Raw genomic sequence first — 17,743 nt, 5'->3', positions numbered from 1 at the left:
ATGTTTCCTATTATGCTGCATTTCAGTGGGAGGTGTCCTGCAAGGCAGAAGCTGACTTTTATAAAAATGTGTTCAGAAGATAGATTAACAAGTTATGAAACATCACATTCTTGTAAAGATGTGGAAATTGTGGAAAAAGATTTAGAAAAGCAAAGTAGCAAAGTGTTGTTTTACAGGACAAAAACAATCATTTTTTTTATCTAAATGCCTTCTGATGAAGGACTGTAGTGGCCTGTTTCTGTTTTGGCCACTGTATCACTGAAAACCATCTGTGTGTTGAAAGCAAAGTCCAGTAAATCAAGACGTGTATTTACTCCAGACTGCAACGTGTTGAAAAAAGTAGAGCCAAGCTGTCAGAGTAAATCTTTATTCTGTTTGGGAAAATGTGGCCCAGCCTTTTAGAGAATAAATACAGGATACAGGCATCCTTGGCAGCGGACCTGTACCTGAGTACACTCCTGGCTGCGATGAAGCAGAAATCAATATCAAACAAATTCAGCAAACAGATAAAAACAAAGACAAGAAGAGAGAAGCTAAGACCAGTGGAATTAATGTTTAACAATTTTCTTATTCACCTAAAAGAAAATAATTGTAGAAATGAAATTAGTCTTCATTGTCTCAATCCTATACAATATACAGATATGCAAACACAGCTGAACTGACCAGCTCTTCATAAATCAAGTTGAATCAAACACTTGCTCCTGCTGGTGAACTAACACCATTTGTATTAGTGGCTGGTGTAGCAGAGGTGCATACTGGATTGACCCACATGCACCAGCATAGACATTTTAATAAGCACTGCAGGTTTGTGGTTCTTTCTAGTTCAAATTTACAGCAAATACATGATGTCATTCTATCAATACAAGGCACTTAACAGGTGCACGGTGTCACCGCTTTTCTAGAGAAACGGTTTCAATATACACAGAGTTTGGCTTTTATCTTTTCATCGGCAAAATTATAAATATCATTCAGCATAAGATTAAAATATGCACCAATCAATGATGCTGAGAGGGTTGCCTTGATTTTTGTAACCACACAAATGTTCATGATGTTTTTTTACCCCACAGTTACTCCCAGTACAACAGCAGTACTTCAGACACCTTTTCAAATCTCTTTTGCGATGCTAACAGAGATTCACTATAACAAATGTGTGTGCGTGTCCACCCACAAACTCACCTCCTCTCTCTCTCTCTCTCTCAGACACACACACACACACAGACACACACTGTATACACACCAGTATTCCAGACCCTAGAAGTATTTTGCAAGAGTTTTAAGCCCATTATCGATGTTTAAGTTAAGGTTTCAGACTCACATTCTTTGCTCAGATGCTGTAACTGCATAGACATAAATGAAGTGAAACCCATTTTTTGCATGATAAAGTCTTCAGTAGCAGGTTTGCATATATCAACAGCCACAAATACATTTCACAAATTTCTTGGCAATATAAAACATCTAAATGCCAGACCAGTGGATATCACAGTTGGTACAGTAGTGTAAGGCTTTCATTTCTTGTAATTTATAGTTTATGTCAGTGAGTCAAACTGGCAACCCTGCTTTACTAAACTGGAAGTCCTGACTAAAAAGCCCAAGGAAAAAACTGACATATCTTGTCTTCAAGCTAAAATAATATGGACAAACTTCTTGTGTTACGTTCAGGGCTACACTACAGCATCTCAATACCAGTTAACATTAACACTGGTTTTGTCCAGATCTAGACTACGGAGACAAGTAGATATTTGGTTCAGGTCTTCATCCTCTTTATTGGTGGTATACAGGTGAGGAAGGATGTATCAAAGGTAAAAATGAGTACTATTTAAACCCCTCCCATGCGCTCTCTGACACGATCCCTCTGCTCATCCTACTGATGCCGGCCAGCTTGACTTTGGCACGGGCTGTCCACCTGACGGCAGCCGTGGAATCTGACAGGTTAGCATAGCGGGAGGAGTCCTCTTCCAGACCCCGGCCCGCCCAGGAGGCCAATTCCAACGGGAGGCCTAAAGAGTCGGGGAAAGACACCGGTGAGTCCCCTTTCTGGCTCTTGTCCTCTGGAGCTTCGTCAGTCATAGTCTCATTTAAGTTGTTGAGGTGAGGCGGCTCCCAGCCCTCCATCTTCTCCAGTTTTTTGGTGGGTGAGATTTGCCTCATTGTCATGGTAACACTTTCCCAAAAACAGAGGCCCTTCTCTGGCTTGTCCTTCTTTTCTTTCTCCTTCTCATCATCCTTGATTTTCTTGTGAGACCTTTAGAGAAACGCAGAAAGAAGATTAGAGGTACAAACGTAAAAGCTACAGTTGCACAAAATTTCACACAAATGTTACTGGAGTCTAACTTGACCACTCACATCTTAACTATAAATAGACCATTGGCTGGGTGGGGAACGGGTGTGTATCAGACATCTTAACACTGCAGAGTGGAACTTTCTCCATACAGTGAGCCATTATATGGGAATTCCCGGTTGTTTGTGACAAGAGAGGTGATTAATTTAGGTTTTCCTCTTCATACATGTTCCACTTCCTCAAGGGGTCTGAAAGTTGATAACTGCTGGCAAACCTCTGCCTTACATATAAACAAATACAAGTAGCTGGACGTGACTCCATTATTTTTTGTCAAGTTTGTAAATATTTGCAGCACACACTTGACCAGTAATGGCCACTGAGTATATCTTCGTTAACATGATGTAAACAAGGAAGAGTCTGTGCAGGTTAGGGTTCCACTGATTTGCAAGCTGTAGTGACACATTAATACTTCAGCACAAAGTTGCATACAGTAATACTGGAGCTAGTGCTGTTAAAAAGTAATCAAAACCTTTCACTTACACTATTTTCAGGCCAAGTTTGCAAACTGAGATGTTAAAATAAGTGATCTTACTGTAATTTCACACTGAAACACAAAAGGATTAACTTCCATTGAGTGAGTTAGCTGGGTGACCTGTTCAGGGAACTATTTGAGATGCACTTATTGGCTTCATTAGTAGAGGACATCACCTAAATGGTGGCCGATATTTAATATTTAGCCCAATATCTAAATTTTTTATTGATTGGCTTCTAAAAGCAAGCAGACAGATGTGTAGTTAGATCTTTTATTTAAGTAAATGTAGCCATACCTCAGTGTGAGAATACTGCATTTGAGTAATTAAAATCCTGCCTTAAAAATGTTAAGTAAAAATACTGATGAGCAGGCTAATAGTTAGTTTATGGTGCAGCTTAACCACTATGAACTACTACTACTACTATATAGTTAAAGGAAGTGTAATGTATACCATTGCATAATATCATCTTCCTCACGTTTAGCATGTAAAAACACAGTGAAGTAATGTACTGTAGATAATATAGCTAACAAGTCAATGCACTGACGTAAAAAGTATAACATTTTACTCAATGTAGTGGATTGGTAACAAAATTGAAATGCTCAAGTAAAGTGCAAATACCTCAAAATTGTATTTAAGTACAGTACTTGAGTAAATAGTTACTTTCCACCTCTGATTAAATGGTAGGAGGTTTTGTAATGATAAAGTTAGACTGTGGTGCTACGGCTGAGTTATCATGTGTGTAACCTCACCCTCTGCGGTCAGCCAGCTTGACTCCGGTCAATAAGAAGTGCTCATCGTCTTTGGAGGAGAACATCTTCTTCTCCCGCCTCTCTTTCTTGGACATGATCTTCTTCACCTTGGCCTCCTGACAGAAACCAGCAGACAAGAGCATTGGCTTTTGAATTGTGGAGCTGAAATGAATAACCTCATCTGTTGCATGTTAGCTTGTTATCTCTGATGCCTGTTTGTAAGTGATTTATTCTCCCTGAAGAGAGTGATTTCACAAAGTCAACTTTATGGAAATTTAGAGAAACAGCTTGTACAGATTGATGGACGTGCATTTTTGAAATTCTGTTATGGGCTTCACTGGCTCTGAATTCCCAAACTGAATATTCATCTATCATCCATATATACACAACCTTTTAAAAAGGAATCACAAAGGTAGAAAAAGAGCTTTTTCTGCAACACCAATCATATTTTAAGGAATTTGTATGACATTTCAGAAATACACTTTCTTCCCTAGAGTTAGATGGGAATATTCATAATACTCTCATAAAAGTAACACTCATGTTTGTATGGTTAATATTAAACTCGCCATTAACTGGTTAGCTTAGCTTAGCATCAGGACTGGCAGCAGGGGGAAACAGCTAGTTTGGCTCTGCCCAATGCTAACAAAATCAGTCTACAAGCACCTCTAAAGCTCACTAGCTTCTTATAATTTGTTTGTTTCACCCTCCTGTTGTCCTTGGGTCAATTTTGACCCGGGAGGACAACAGGTATCATTGTGTGCTGTCATCAAAAAAATTGAAATGGTATCTGTGGAAAACTGAAGCATAAAAATTATATGTTGTGGTTTTGGACTATTTCTCAGCTGAAGTTACTGCTGGTAGGTAGATTTTGTTACAGACAGAGCTAGGCTAGCTGTTTCACCCTGTTTAAAGTTGTGTCTTTGTGCTAACAAGCTGCAGGTGGTAGCTTCATATTTAGCATGCAGACATGTGGCATCAATCTTCCTATTTATCTCTCCACAAAAAAAAAACAGTGGGCATGTTTCCCAAATTGTCAAACTGTTCCATTAAGATCATAACACTATAACCAACTAGACAGGGCAACTTTCTTATTGCTGCTGATCAAAAACATTATAAATTCCAGTTCAGTGTTAGAGACAGAGAGAGAGAGAAAGAGCTTGAGTGGCACTGACTTGGCAGCAATGTGCGCCACATTCCAGTGGAAGACCCTCCACTCCCTCTGAAACCCCCCCCCAGACTCCCACATCACATCAGAATTCCTCCCTGCCCTCACAGCTTTCCCCCGAGCGCAGATACCGCCCTCCTCAGCGATAATGGAACAAACTTTTGGCTCTGTTTCTCTCCGTGCCTGGGAAGAATTCCCAATGTCAACTGTCAAGGTCATAACGTTTACTCCTACTTGCATCTGTGCCTGCCTTTGCTTTACTGTTATCAAAACATTCTCAATTCTCATTTGACCCTTGCGACCCCTTTAGTGTGCTTCTTTTGTTTCTATATTTTACCTATGAAGGAGCTGTGCTGTGTGCAGGATACGTTTAATCTCTCCTGTTTCATTCTCTGTGTTGCGAGACCAGAGGATGTGACAGCAGCTACAACAAGCAAACAACTAGCTGGACATGAAAGCAGTCGTCTCTCAAACCAAACAGGAACACATACAATAAGATCTGTCACTAGGTCTGAGATCAAGCTTCAGAATGTCAGTTTAGATAACATGAACTTTTACAGAACAGTTTGTCCTACGGGTATATAGGCTTCACAAGCTCTCTATTATCTAACGCACACATGAGAATACTCATGATCCCACACATGAGCTCTTCCCATATTCAAAACTATGTGACATGTGATGGATTTGTACTTAGCCTAACTTTGGTGTCTACAGGGGCAGGCACTGCTGCTGATAAGTGAAAAATCAAATGTTCTGCTCTTCACCTCTCATCACTAACATGCCTGAGTTTGCCTGCCAGTTTCTTGAAGTTTATTATCATCAGAAATATTTGGAAAATGATATATCAATCATCTCAACACCATGTATCCACTTTGACTCTCTTTCTACATCTCTCCTCACTCTGCTTCTTGTTTCCTGTGTGCCGTCAAGTGTAAACCACTGATCAGATCAGATTTGCTGTAGTTTTGTTGAAAAGAAACTAGAAATGCCAAAAGAGACTGAGAATATGTGTGTGTGTGTGCATGTATCTAAATTCCAGCTTTATATGTGTATGCATGCATGTGTGCACATACAGAGGCCTGCCTACTCACTATTCTCTTCAGCATTAACCTCCGGCCCTCTAGATCCAAAGCAGCTCAGTGCCCAGTAATCTCTCTGGCCAAGAAGTAGGTAAACCAACCAGCTCACTGAGCTCGCTGTGTGAGGGGAGCGCCACAGCTTTACTTACAGCTCCATGCCTGGCAGAACAATAGAGCTCTTATTGGACCAAATTTTTCCATCCATACCTCAGAGATTAAAACCGAGAGATTAAACAGGCATTTTGGAAATATTGTACGAACTGCACATATTAGATATAATAATTTCATAATAAGACAGCAATCAAGTCATTGTTTAGCTTCAGGTATTGATGGCTCTGCATGGGTTCATGAGTTCAGGTTTATCCAAGGCTTTTGTTGCCTTTCATCTCTTGCCTGTTTCTCTCTGCTATATGTTATTTTTAAGGGCTGCGACTAACAATTATTTTCAGTATTGATTCATCTGTAAATTATTTTTGTCTATAAAGTGTTTTTAAAAATTCCCAAAATATTCAAGTTACAACATTTTATAGACCAAACAATTAATGGAGAAAATAAATGACAGATTCATCGATAATGAAAATAATCATGGGTGCAGCCCTACAAATGATTAATTGATAATCCAAATTATTTGGCAATTAATTTCCTGTTCTGCTGATGAAAAAATCAAGTAATTGACTTCCTGTTTTCAGCACCACTTTGTATACAGCAGACTCTCCATTAAACAGATGATCACAAATATGTTTAATTTTGCTTCAAAATGACAAATCCACTATTTACAAAATGACAGGCACTGTGCCTGATTGGCCGTTGTCATGGAATGGACACCCATGGTAGCACGGTATATAAAGTAAGTAAGGAGTCCCTTTAGGGCTGCGCATAAAATTCATAATTTTCTGAGCGCAGAATCATGAATGTTTTGCTCAAGAAATTTCATTAGAGAGAAATGGATAAACAGTCCCTCTGTTAGTCCATTGAAGGGAAAGGTAAGGACTCCATGTCTACTTTGTGTGTCCTAATATGAGCATAAAACAACCGACGGTGGAAGAATTGTAGCCTTCCACAGTGTCAGAGCAGTCTGTGGCTATTTTCAGCCTTGTTTTTCTTCCACAGTGATTGTTCCCTTCCAAATAGCCAAGCTCCTCGAAAGAATGCTGCATTTCCTTCCCTTCTCCAGCACAGCCACCCCTATACTCACAAACAGGACAGGTCATGAAATATGTCCTGTGAACTAAGTCATCTACAGTAGATATACATACAGTAGGCAGCCAGCCAGAGTACAAAGACAATACACTATGTGTGTGTTTGTGTGTTTGTGTGTGAAGTTTGCACTCAAGCTTGACACGTTCAGAAGAGTTCAAACACGACCACACCTTTGAGTAAAGACTTGTTGTCAACATAGATCAGGAGATACATATATATCTCTCATGAACAAAGACACAGCACATAATCTCATCCACACACACATTGTAGGACTGTGCACAGCTGCAGATAAAGTTGCCTTCATACACACAGGACACTTTACTTAAACCCACATCATGAAACCGTTTTAGCATTTATGAGATGTTCCCCACTAGACTCACTTTGGCCCTTACCCTAATTTACACTTGATAATGCAAACCTTTTGCCAATAAGGACAAAAATGACTAAACATTAAAGATATACTCCCTGAATTTTGCTTTGGAACTCATCTGTGTTGAGTTTCAAACCATTAATCGTCAGCTGGGGAGAAATTTGGGGATTCAGGATTGAGTCACACCAGCTATTCATACATAAATCCATCACTACGTGTGTGTGTGTCCTTCCTTCATTATTAGTAATTACTAGCTATTTTCAAACAAGTGGTTTACTAAATGCACCATTAAAAACATAAAAAATGTTTTAGTCAGTAAAGACTTTAATAATGTGGAAATTGGTTGCTAGGAAATGTAGTGTTGTCTTATCAAGACCAATCAGCAATGTTAACAGGAAGTCATCAACATAAATGTCAAATACAGTCTTAGAAAGCAAAACAGTAACTTAATTTGACTTTTTTTCTACCCATATATGTGTACATGGAGCAATATGTGTGTTTTAGTATTAGTGTAGTCATTAGAATGAGCCAGAAACAACCAATTACACTAAACTAACCGAATATATTTGGTCATTCAGTCCAACATTACAGGTGTTTTTGGAATTTGAGGTATTTATGTTGTTTTAGTGAAATGTAATTCAAAGTTTCTCCAGTTTACAGCGTTATTAAACAGCATTTTAATCAAGTGTCAAGTCAGAACATTTCACTGCCTCTTTTACCCTTCAGTCTAATCAGGTAATGTATTAGCAAGCTCACATTAACTTTGTTATGTGGTTCAATTAGCTACGTAACAAATACACCTGACAGTTACTAGGTGTAAATACTAAAATATTCTCATATAAGAACTGTTCTGTGTGGTACAAGCCATTTTAATATGGTGATACTTGAATCTCCACTCAGTTAATACTCACATTATAACTACCCTGTTCCAGAGCAGCAGTTGGGTGCTTTAACAACTGTATAACTTAAACCATACAATTTAGGGTTTATTACATCTCCGGTCCTATTTTTTGTAGTTTTGGCCATCATTTCTATCAGTTTTGATAACAATCTACTTAAAGTAATTGCTGAGATCTGGAGACAGAGTGACATCTCTACAACAATGCATGACGCAGCAAGAAACACAAGAGGTAAGATGATCTGACAGGTTGTAAGCAAACCTACAGTTTAGCTAGATGACCTTATCTAAACCACTTTATTTGGTGCTAAAGTGGGCCAACCTGAAATGTCAGTAATAACAACTCATTGCACAGGAAAACTGCACATACAACCAGAGAAAGTACACTAGGTCAAAGTAGAACCAGGAAATCAGTCTGTAAACTATGATTGATTGAACTATGATTGATTACTACAGACAGGTTTTGTAATACTTTTATCATTCGCTTTCCTTTTCCCCTCTGGATAACCTGGGGGTTTGTTTAAAACCTGTATGATTGTTTGACGGCTCATTTTTCTTGTCCTGCTGGACTTTTAGCCATGTTGTTGTATCCCCAGATCTCAGCAAACAACTTGGTGTATGTTATTAATACTGATAGGAATGATGGCCAAAGCTACAAATATAAGACCCAATTTTAGATAAACAAGAATAATTGTTTAACCCTTTAACCTCAAACTGCAGTAATCCTAACTCAAACATTAACATGAGAAAATCCACTGAAGGACGAATCAAAATGACTCCACAGTTCCAAACGGGATAAAAAAGGAAGGACAAGAACACACCCACACAACAAGACAGTTTCCCAGTGATAAGGTAAAAGATTAGACCAGGAATGATGACTGAAGGCTGGCATGTTTACAGATAAACACTGCAGCCTCAGCAGTCCTCTGCTTTACCTCAGCTGCACCTTGTGATCATCTGGCACGAACAAACAGCCTGCAAGAGTAGGCATTTTTTCATAGTTCTAAGAACTGTTGGAGGAACTACCCCCTTTTTTATTGTGTTTGCACTGCAGGAACTCGGAACGGTCATAGTTCTGCCGTTTTGAGGGACTTTTTTAGCTCCTACTTCACGGTAGGTAGTCTCCCAGCACAAGATCAACCTTGAGTTACATAAGTATCCAGTGGTCCAGATGCAAGTGTATGTTGACTGGTCAAAAACATGAGCTAATACAGTAACTGCCATTTTTATATATTTACATACAGTATACATATTTTCGTCTCCTCTCCAACTCTGGTATTATCATGAAACCCACGACACACAACAAACACACAGCTCTGATCACAGCTTCCTCCATCTTGTTGTTGTTGTATTTCACACAGAAGTAACGTTGTTATAACAACCGCTGGCCGGCTTACATCACTTCAGCGTTCTTATTGGCGGTGTGAATGGAAACAGAAAAAAAAGCCCTTGAAGGTATGTAGTTCTCGGGGGAGCTCCCGAATGGGTAGTTCCTCCCAGGGAGACCAGAATTCTCTGTGTGCGTGTGTGTGTGTGTGTGTGTGTGTGTGTATATGTGTAAATTGGGGATGCTGAGGTCAATTAAAGGATATGAGCGCTGTTAGTGACATAAGATTGACTCTCTTAGGGTTACACAACCATGAGTGTGATGACATAAGTCTGATATTATGAACATCTGCACGTGTGTGTACAGTCAAATGTGTGACAAGATAAATGCAGGTTGGGCGAGTGCGGAGCCTTTCTTGACAGGATAACTGTCAGAGGTAAAGCTGTGTAAACTGAGTATAAGTTGGGAAGCAGATAGTATGTCTGTGTCTGTGTTACATCCAAATAGTTGTGAAGTTGTGCTGTTTACCTTGGACACTGCTGTGACGGCTTCCTCCTCCTCTTCCTCTCCTTCTATGTCTTTGTCCTAAGACACACACACACACACACACAGAAACCAGCGGTGAGTTAACACAAATAGCAACCCCCCCAACACAAACACACACACACACCATCCACAGTTTGCAGCAGGGATGCTGTGTGTGTGTGTGTGTGTGTGTGTGTGTGTGGAGTGGGTGCAGACCTTCCTGTAAAAGAGAGAGGGCAGCCTTTTTGTAGAGCTGTAACATAAACATACTGTGTTTGGAGGGTGAGATGGAGGGATGGATGGAGGACTGAGGAAGAAGAGGAGGAAGCTCAGAGGGTACATTTAAACAAAAGAGAGAGAGAAAAAAAACATGACCTATTGCTTTAACAGTGCACATGACAACATTTGGGTATATAAGGCAGAGCTATTTTAGATCCATTGTGCTTCAAGCTTTATTTTTCCATTTTCAGTATATCCTTTGTATAATATTTGTGTTATTGTCTTTCTTATTTTATGTTGAGGAACTGTTGATAACTGTTGTACGTCTAATAATACGACAATGATGACAATGATAAATATATAAACAAATAAATGAAAAAAAAAGCTTTTTTCCCACAATAACCCATCGGAGAGGTGTATGGAGGCAGTTACACATGAAAAAAGACTATGGAAACAGAAATAAAGTGCGCAGCAAAACGTGTTCCTAGGTCATCAACAAATACAATAAGTATGTAAATAAATAGCCAAATATAAAAAAGAGCAAACAAGCACACTCTGGTAGATATTCATTTGTTACTTATAAGTAAAGCCATTATTTTTTAGTGACATTGATATTCTTCATGTTGAATGTTTTTTTTTTTATTTAACAGTGCTTGGATTAATCCAATAGTATCATTTATCTAATGTGTGTCTCTCATTGTCAAAACCAAGAAAAACTAGCATATAATAATACTATAATGATACTTGTCACCTTGATCTTGTGTCAAATATAAAGCACACCTTCTTGGGACAAAGTCCTGTAAATATCTCTGACTTGAACTGTGATTATGACTACTACACCTAAATTTAGACAGATTAGTTTTCAAAAAAATCAGTCTTTAACAACTTAATCACACTGTTATTACACAGGATTTAACCTCATCATGCCAATCCTGAAGAACCATATTCTTGAGTCTTAGTTTAAACAGACCTTTAATGTCCACAATGATGCCATAACAATGATAAGCTATTCATTCAGAATGCTTTTAACCACAAAAATACGTTTTGACTGATATTTACTGTGGTCACAGACTTGTAATTTGCCTTTGAAGACTTAGACTTGACTTGCACTTGCCCTGAAAAAATAAATCATGAGAAGAGGGCAGCAAGAAGTCATCAGACATGCAGCTGAGCCTGAGATTACTGAAGTGGAGCCAGAAATCCTGTAAAATGATCAAAGCTGTAAGAACCTCTAACATCTAACAACTACATGAGAGAGGGAGAGAGAGAGAGAGAGAGAGAGAGAGAAATGGTGGTTGGACATGTCTGAGCAAAGTCTGCTGGGCCTCTGCCACCTGAGCGGATCAAAGACGCACACTGACAAACACTCACACATACTGATTGCTGACTACTGTTAGAGCATAAAAGCATTAACAACATGGAACAGAGGGAGAGAGTGAGCGCAGGCGAGGGGGGAGAGAGAGAGTGGTGTTTCGGAAAATGCTCCTCACAACAGAAAGCAAGAGGTCTGCTTTCGCACCTCAGGGGGCTGTTCTTTTTTTCACTTTCTGTCTCTTTCTCTTTCTATGTGTGTGTGTGTGTGTGTGTGTGTGTGTGTGTGTGTGTGTGTGTGTGTGTGTGTGTGTGTGTGTGTAAATTTTAGCACAGTGTTGTCTTTAGAAAAGCCAGATTACTAGGCAATAAAGACGCCCAGTGAATTTCAATACTAAAGAACCAACAGAAGTTTCAAAAAGCCCTCACACATCAACAATACTCCAAAGCCAGTGGCTCAGAAAGTGTTTCTGCCTACAGTACTACACTTTTTTTTTAACTTTTATTTATCCTTTATTTAGCCAGGAAGGTCCCATTGAGATACAGGGTCTCTTCTTCCAGGGAGTCCTGGTCAAGGCGGCAGCATAAGCAGTAACCCTTAATATATTTAAAGGAATAGTTCAACATAAATATCAAGCCAGCAGCCAGGTAGCTTAGCTTTGTGTAAAGACTGGAAACAGGGCTCTTGCTATTGTTGCTCCTTATTTACACAATGTAAGCAGAATGGCAAGAATGGGAAGACTTCCTGTTATTCCGACTTGGGAGTGTTAAGACATTTTTCCAAGATGGTTACCCCCAAATCGGAGTCTGATGTGACCACTTTTCCCCACTCAGCCGCTCATAATTATGGTTTGAACAGTATGACGTGAATGTTCTGTCGAAAGGTAAGAAAATTCACCTATCAGCATCTCTAAAGCCCACTAATATAACACCTTACATCTCATTTGTTGTTGTGAAAACGAGAAGCTGTGGCTTGACAGGGGTTTATGTGCTGTGAGTATTTCTTGGCTGGGAACAGTGACTTGATGGACCCTTTGGCTGTGTATTTTCAGAGGGAAGTAGCTAAAGCCAAAGTCACTAGATGTCGCTAGATGATGTCACACAGTAATTTGCATATCTGTGACATCATAACGTAATTACATATACAAAATTTTCAAAAAATCGAAGTAAAGCTTCTTGCTTTTTGCTAATGATATAGCTATTCTATCATTTTTTCAAGCAGCTATATCCTCAATATCCATCTAAATCTACATCTGATATTAAAAAACTATTTTATGCAGGCTGTCACTTAGCGAGAAAGTCGTTAAGTTGGCAATGAGCGGACTAAACTAAGCTAAGATAAGCTAAGCTAACCATCGCTTGACTATTTAACACACAAATATGAGGGTGGGATTGAAGTGTATTTACCAAAATTTTGAACTATTTCTTTAAATGTAAAGAGGCTTCACACAAACCCTTTTTATTTTGGCATGAAGTCCTGTGGTGATTTGGTTTTAACTTTTTGAGGCAAAAGTTTACCCTCTTCACTTCAACAAAGACCTCAGCTTTATCTGTCTTTTCCTCATTGCCGCTAATGATTTATACGTGAGGCCGTCTGAAGTTTCTGCTCCAACCTGATCTGTACTCTCATGATCCAGTTTCAAAAACAGCGGAATTACAGTGGTGTTATTGATGTATTCAGGTGTGCTATCGCTTTAAGCCATAGACAAACAGGCACACGACACACATGTCCCGCAAACTCACAGCTGCCTCTTTCAGCCTGTTGAACTTCAATCGTGGGTAAGAAAGCAAAGCTGCGGCACAGGGCCTGTAGTCACCCTAGAGTGCTGCAGAGGGAGGACGATATTGACTTCAAATCCTGTATTCTCTCTCCTCCCCCCTTTTCTCTCCCTCTTTTCCTCTGTGTGTCTGTGGATGGATTATCCCTTTCTACTTGTCTGTCTCCACCTGTCTGCCTGCTGCTCTCTGCCTGTGTCTCTCTCTAAGGGAAAAGTTTCAATTCACTTTATAGGCATGACATGTAAATCCATCTGTTCTGCCATAAAGCAGAAAAAGAGACAACAGTGAGTACAACACGCAAAAGACAAAGACAACTTGATTATGTGCCTACAGCGTTACTACAAGAGTCGGACAAAGCAGCAGTTATGGCCTAGAAGATGGACAAGCAGCTCGTGGTAAGAAAGTTGTCGGATAGATCCTCGAACCACCAACATAAATGCTCGTGGGGAAAGTGAAAGAGCAGGTCTTGAGGTGCCCTTGAGCAATGCTGTGAATCCCTGACAGCTATATTGGAGTGGCACAGTAGCCAACAGATCAGACTGTGGTTGTTCTGGGCTTCCAGGTGTGAATTTTTTTTTTTTTGGGAGATCCAGTGAAACTTGCTTAGATAAATAAAAGTTAAAACCTAAGAATTTATTACAGTATAATAGAGCATAGTGTTGAATCAACAGCTGTCTGACTCATCTCCACAAAATGTTATACAGTAAGCTTAACAAGTCTTAGTTTGTATTGCAGGGCCATTGTGTTAATTGCATTAAGGTTCTTCATTTAGATGCCACTAACTAAATCTTACACACTGGTCCTTTAAATTTCTCCGGTAGCTTTAGTTGAGTAAATATTTCTTCAATTCAGGCCAACGTGGTTGGTGATCTTTGGAGATCCGATACAGTTTCAAAAGAGTTTATTGTGATTAGTTAACTCTCCCTCATGAAGTACATCAGACAGTGTAGCTGCTTCGGATTGAATAAGGGGAAATGGACTGCATGTCCAGACTGTGTTTTCATAACATTTATCCTGGTTTCATCCTGTATCACTGCTGCCTCTTCACTGTGTTTACGACATTTTATGATACAACCCCTGACCCCTGGATGTACTTTATTGCCATGGCAACATGGGGAGACCTCCCTGATGACTTTCCCAGGAATCTGGAGCAGAATCCACTGCTCTGATCTCAGATCAGTTCTTAGAGCCCAAGTAGTCCTGGGTACCACTGGGAACAGTGTCACAAACTGAACTCAGACCAGCTCTTCAGCGGTAAAGGCCACATGCATCGGTTCCCAGGCTGGGAGTTAGGAATAGGCAATAAACCCATCCAAGGGTCACAGATCTCGACATTATCACAACAACAGATGAAAAATGCTGGGAAATGGTGTTGTTTGATCTTCTCAATTACCCACAAAATGACACATTTATACATCCAGTGCTGTGTGGTAGCACTGGATTCACGAAGAGTTTATCACACATTCAAAATACAGTAAACAATTTACTTTTTTAAATCTCTGAACTGATTAAACAGCACTATCCTCTCTGTTTAACCTCTTTGTCACTTATTTTTACTTTTTATAAACTATCTGACATGCTAATCTGTAGTTTTACAAAATCTACTTAATTAACAAATTGCTACATTAGTATACCTATACCTATATACCTATACCTATCTTCAATTTATTGATTTACAAAACACACTTGAAACTTTTAAGGTTCAGGGAAGTAAAACCAAAAAGCAACAAAACTCTTTCTCTATAAACCTCAATTCATTGCACAGTTTTAGGTGTTTATATTATATATATGGTGAATTGATAAAACACCAAAAACAAAGTAGCTGATAGCAAATTATTTTGACTCTCAGTAGCGTAAAGATACTGTTACTCTCCTTGATACTGACTTTTAGTTGCTATGTCTATCCAAAATAGTGGGGTAAGAAACGTCTCCACATTATGTCTCCTTTAACTAGAATTTTAGGATCTGACTAGTGGAGCATCAGCACCTGAAACTCCATTTGAATCCTACCAATAACCTGATCCAGGCTACATAGGAAAGGATACTTGCATGTCAGTTTGCTATTTTTTTACGCAGCCAGGACTGCCGCATGCCTTTTGACTTCAGTGTGTGTGTGTGTTATCATGGATTCTCCCCTAATGACCCCCAACACCTTGACAGAGCCCAGCTGCTTGCAAGTGCTGATATGGAGGCTTTCAGACCTCACACACTGTTGCTCATCTGACTGAGTCTGTAGATAGGAGTCAATGAGAGTCTATTGTTTCATTTGACAAAAGATTGATTCAAATGAGTCACTGAAAAGAACCACATAAACACATCAAAGATACAATCTGTTCCTTCTTCACAAATAAGTGCTGTCTGTCTGTCACAAACTCTATTATAATGAGTGATTCAAAGTTGACAATTTTGAGATTAAAATAGTTCTTACTGTGCTTTAATCATGTTATTTATATGTTTTTACAGTTTCCACCTAAATGTCTTAGGATTGTTATTGTTCTTTCTTGAACCTTCAGCAATTTCTGTCAATCTCCTCCTCATCTGACATGACACCTGAGTGCGAGCACAGCACTTGTCCTCCTCTTCTTCCTCCCTCTGCTTCATTACAATGTGAAGTAAACTGCATGAGATCTGTTTGGTCTGGGCCACTTCCGTAGCAAATTGTCATAAAAATTACAAGAATAAGTGTAGAGTAGTAGTACAGAACTGGATTTGAGCCCAATTTACGATCATTTCTAATTCTAATGTTTTCAGGGTTTATTGATTTATTATTTATTCAGTTTATTATAATAATTTACGTGTTGATCCACTGTAAAAATATCCATCTAAACAAATCGTTTAAGTTGATTTAGTAGACAGAAGTCTTAAAAAGAAAAGCTCTCATACAATGGTTTTTGGCTCAACTTTGTTGTTAAGCCTCTTGTACAGCCTCCTTCTCATACACTTGTTTCTAGAAAAAAAATATCTGTAACAAGGGAAGCTCAACAAGTGTAATAATGCATTTTAGCAGAATTATTCATTATTATTATGCCAGTTTAAACACCAAACATTACTGTCATTGTTTGCACTAAATAGCGTTGTTTGAGTTTCCTTTCCATCCGTCTCATTACCTTGTAGGAGTGATGATAGTGCCAGGACATGTCGTCTTCTTCTGACGCATAATCCACCAGCACTTTACTCTTGCTTTTCTTAAACATAACTCCACTTGTCGTTCAAACAAGCCGTCTTGGTCTTTTGAAAAAAGTTGTCAACTTCACCCCCCAAAAAATCTCAAGTTTCTTCCCGAGCAGTTTGGTCTGTTTAGTGGAGAGATCGCAGCGACGCACCGGCGCACCGCGTTCTGCTGTTTTGGTGATTTCTGCAGCAGCGAGAGGAGGTTTTCTCCCAAACAGTTTATTCATTCATAGAGATGCCAGGAGCTGGAAGGTTCGAGCTTTTTTTTTTTTTTAATGACGCTTACTATTCGTTTCGTAACTCTTTGGCGCACGTTTGGTGCGTTTTTACGCAGGCTCGACCACCTGGACCTCAAACTCCTCCCATATCCCCCCTACCCCGGTTCCTTGAAGTTGCCATGGCAGAGGGAGGAGGAGGAGGAGGAGGGGTCGCACCTCTCATCTTTGGCCAATGCAAGCATAGAGCTACGCATTCATGCAGAAATAATTTTCACATTCTTAATGAACAGGAGACTGTAAAAACACGGAAACGGATATTTGGAAACATTTAACCTCTTCAGTTCCCAGACAATCAAAATATACAAATACATGAGTCTGTTTTGTGTTTGAAATATATTAAACTGTATATTTAGACCAATTCAGTAGTGTAAGAAGTGACCTTTACTTAGATATCCATTACAAGTAATTTATAGAAGTACTATCAGCAAAATGTACTGTATGTAAAGTATCTAAAATAAAAAAAATACTTGAAAATGCAGTGCACTGGAATCTATCATTATAAAATTACATATTATTGGATAATTATTACTAATGTATGAACATACATACTTTATATACCAATGGGCATGTTCATCTTTAACAACTGATCAGGTTTAATATGTAAAATCTTAACCTGCAATGTAACTATTGCTTTCATATAGTACAATATTTCCCCCTAAAATGTAGAGGAGAAGAAGTTTAAAGTAGAAGAATGGACTTATTACAACCATATATACTGTCTAGGTGTGATATATATATGATGTTTTATTCATTTATGTTGCCTGAACATATATAAATATACAGTATAATCTACACATGGGGTCTTAGAAAGATTAAGAGGAATTCTAAGGCCTGATATATATATATTTATATATTAATCAG

At 39.0% G+C, this 17,743-nt stretch overlaps 1 protein-coding gene across 1 annotated transcript; it reads right to left on the bottom strand.

The window, feature by feature from the left end:
• Nucleotides 1–353: 353 nt before the first annotated feature.
• si:ch211-225h24.2 (uncharacterized protein LOC564539 homolog) lies at nucleotides 354–16,992 on the bottom strand. The gene is made up of 4 exons (XM_067572350.1): nucleotides 16,541–16,992; nucleotides 10,128–10,184; nucleotides 3,561–3,676; nucleotides 354–2,242 (listed from the first exon to the last, which is right to left on the bottom strand). Exons 1-4 carry the CDS (start codon nucleotides 16,625–16,627, stop codon nucleotides 1,813–1,815), a joined length of 690 nt encoding a protein of 229 aa, XP_067428451.1. The 5' UTR covers nucleotides 16,628–16,992; the 3' UTR covers nucleotides 354–1,812.
• Between the last annotated feature and the right edge of the window lie 751 nt (nucleotides 16,993–17,743).

The sequence above is a fragment of the Thunnus thynnus genome, chromosome 18, assembly GCF_963924715.1.
Source record: "Thunnus thynnus chromosome 18, fThuThy2.1, whole genome shotgun sequence".
Taxonomy (NCBI): domain Eukaryota; kingdom Metazoa; phylum Chordata; class Actinopteri; order Scombriformes; family Scombridae; genus Thunnus; species Thunnus thynnus.
This window is presented reverse-complemented; position numbering and strand designations above follow the sequence as displayed.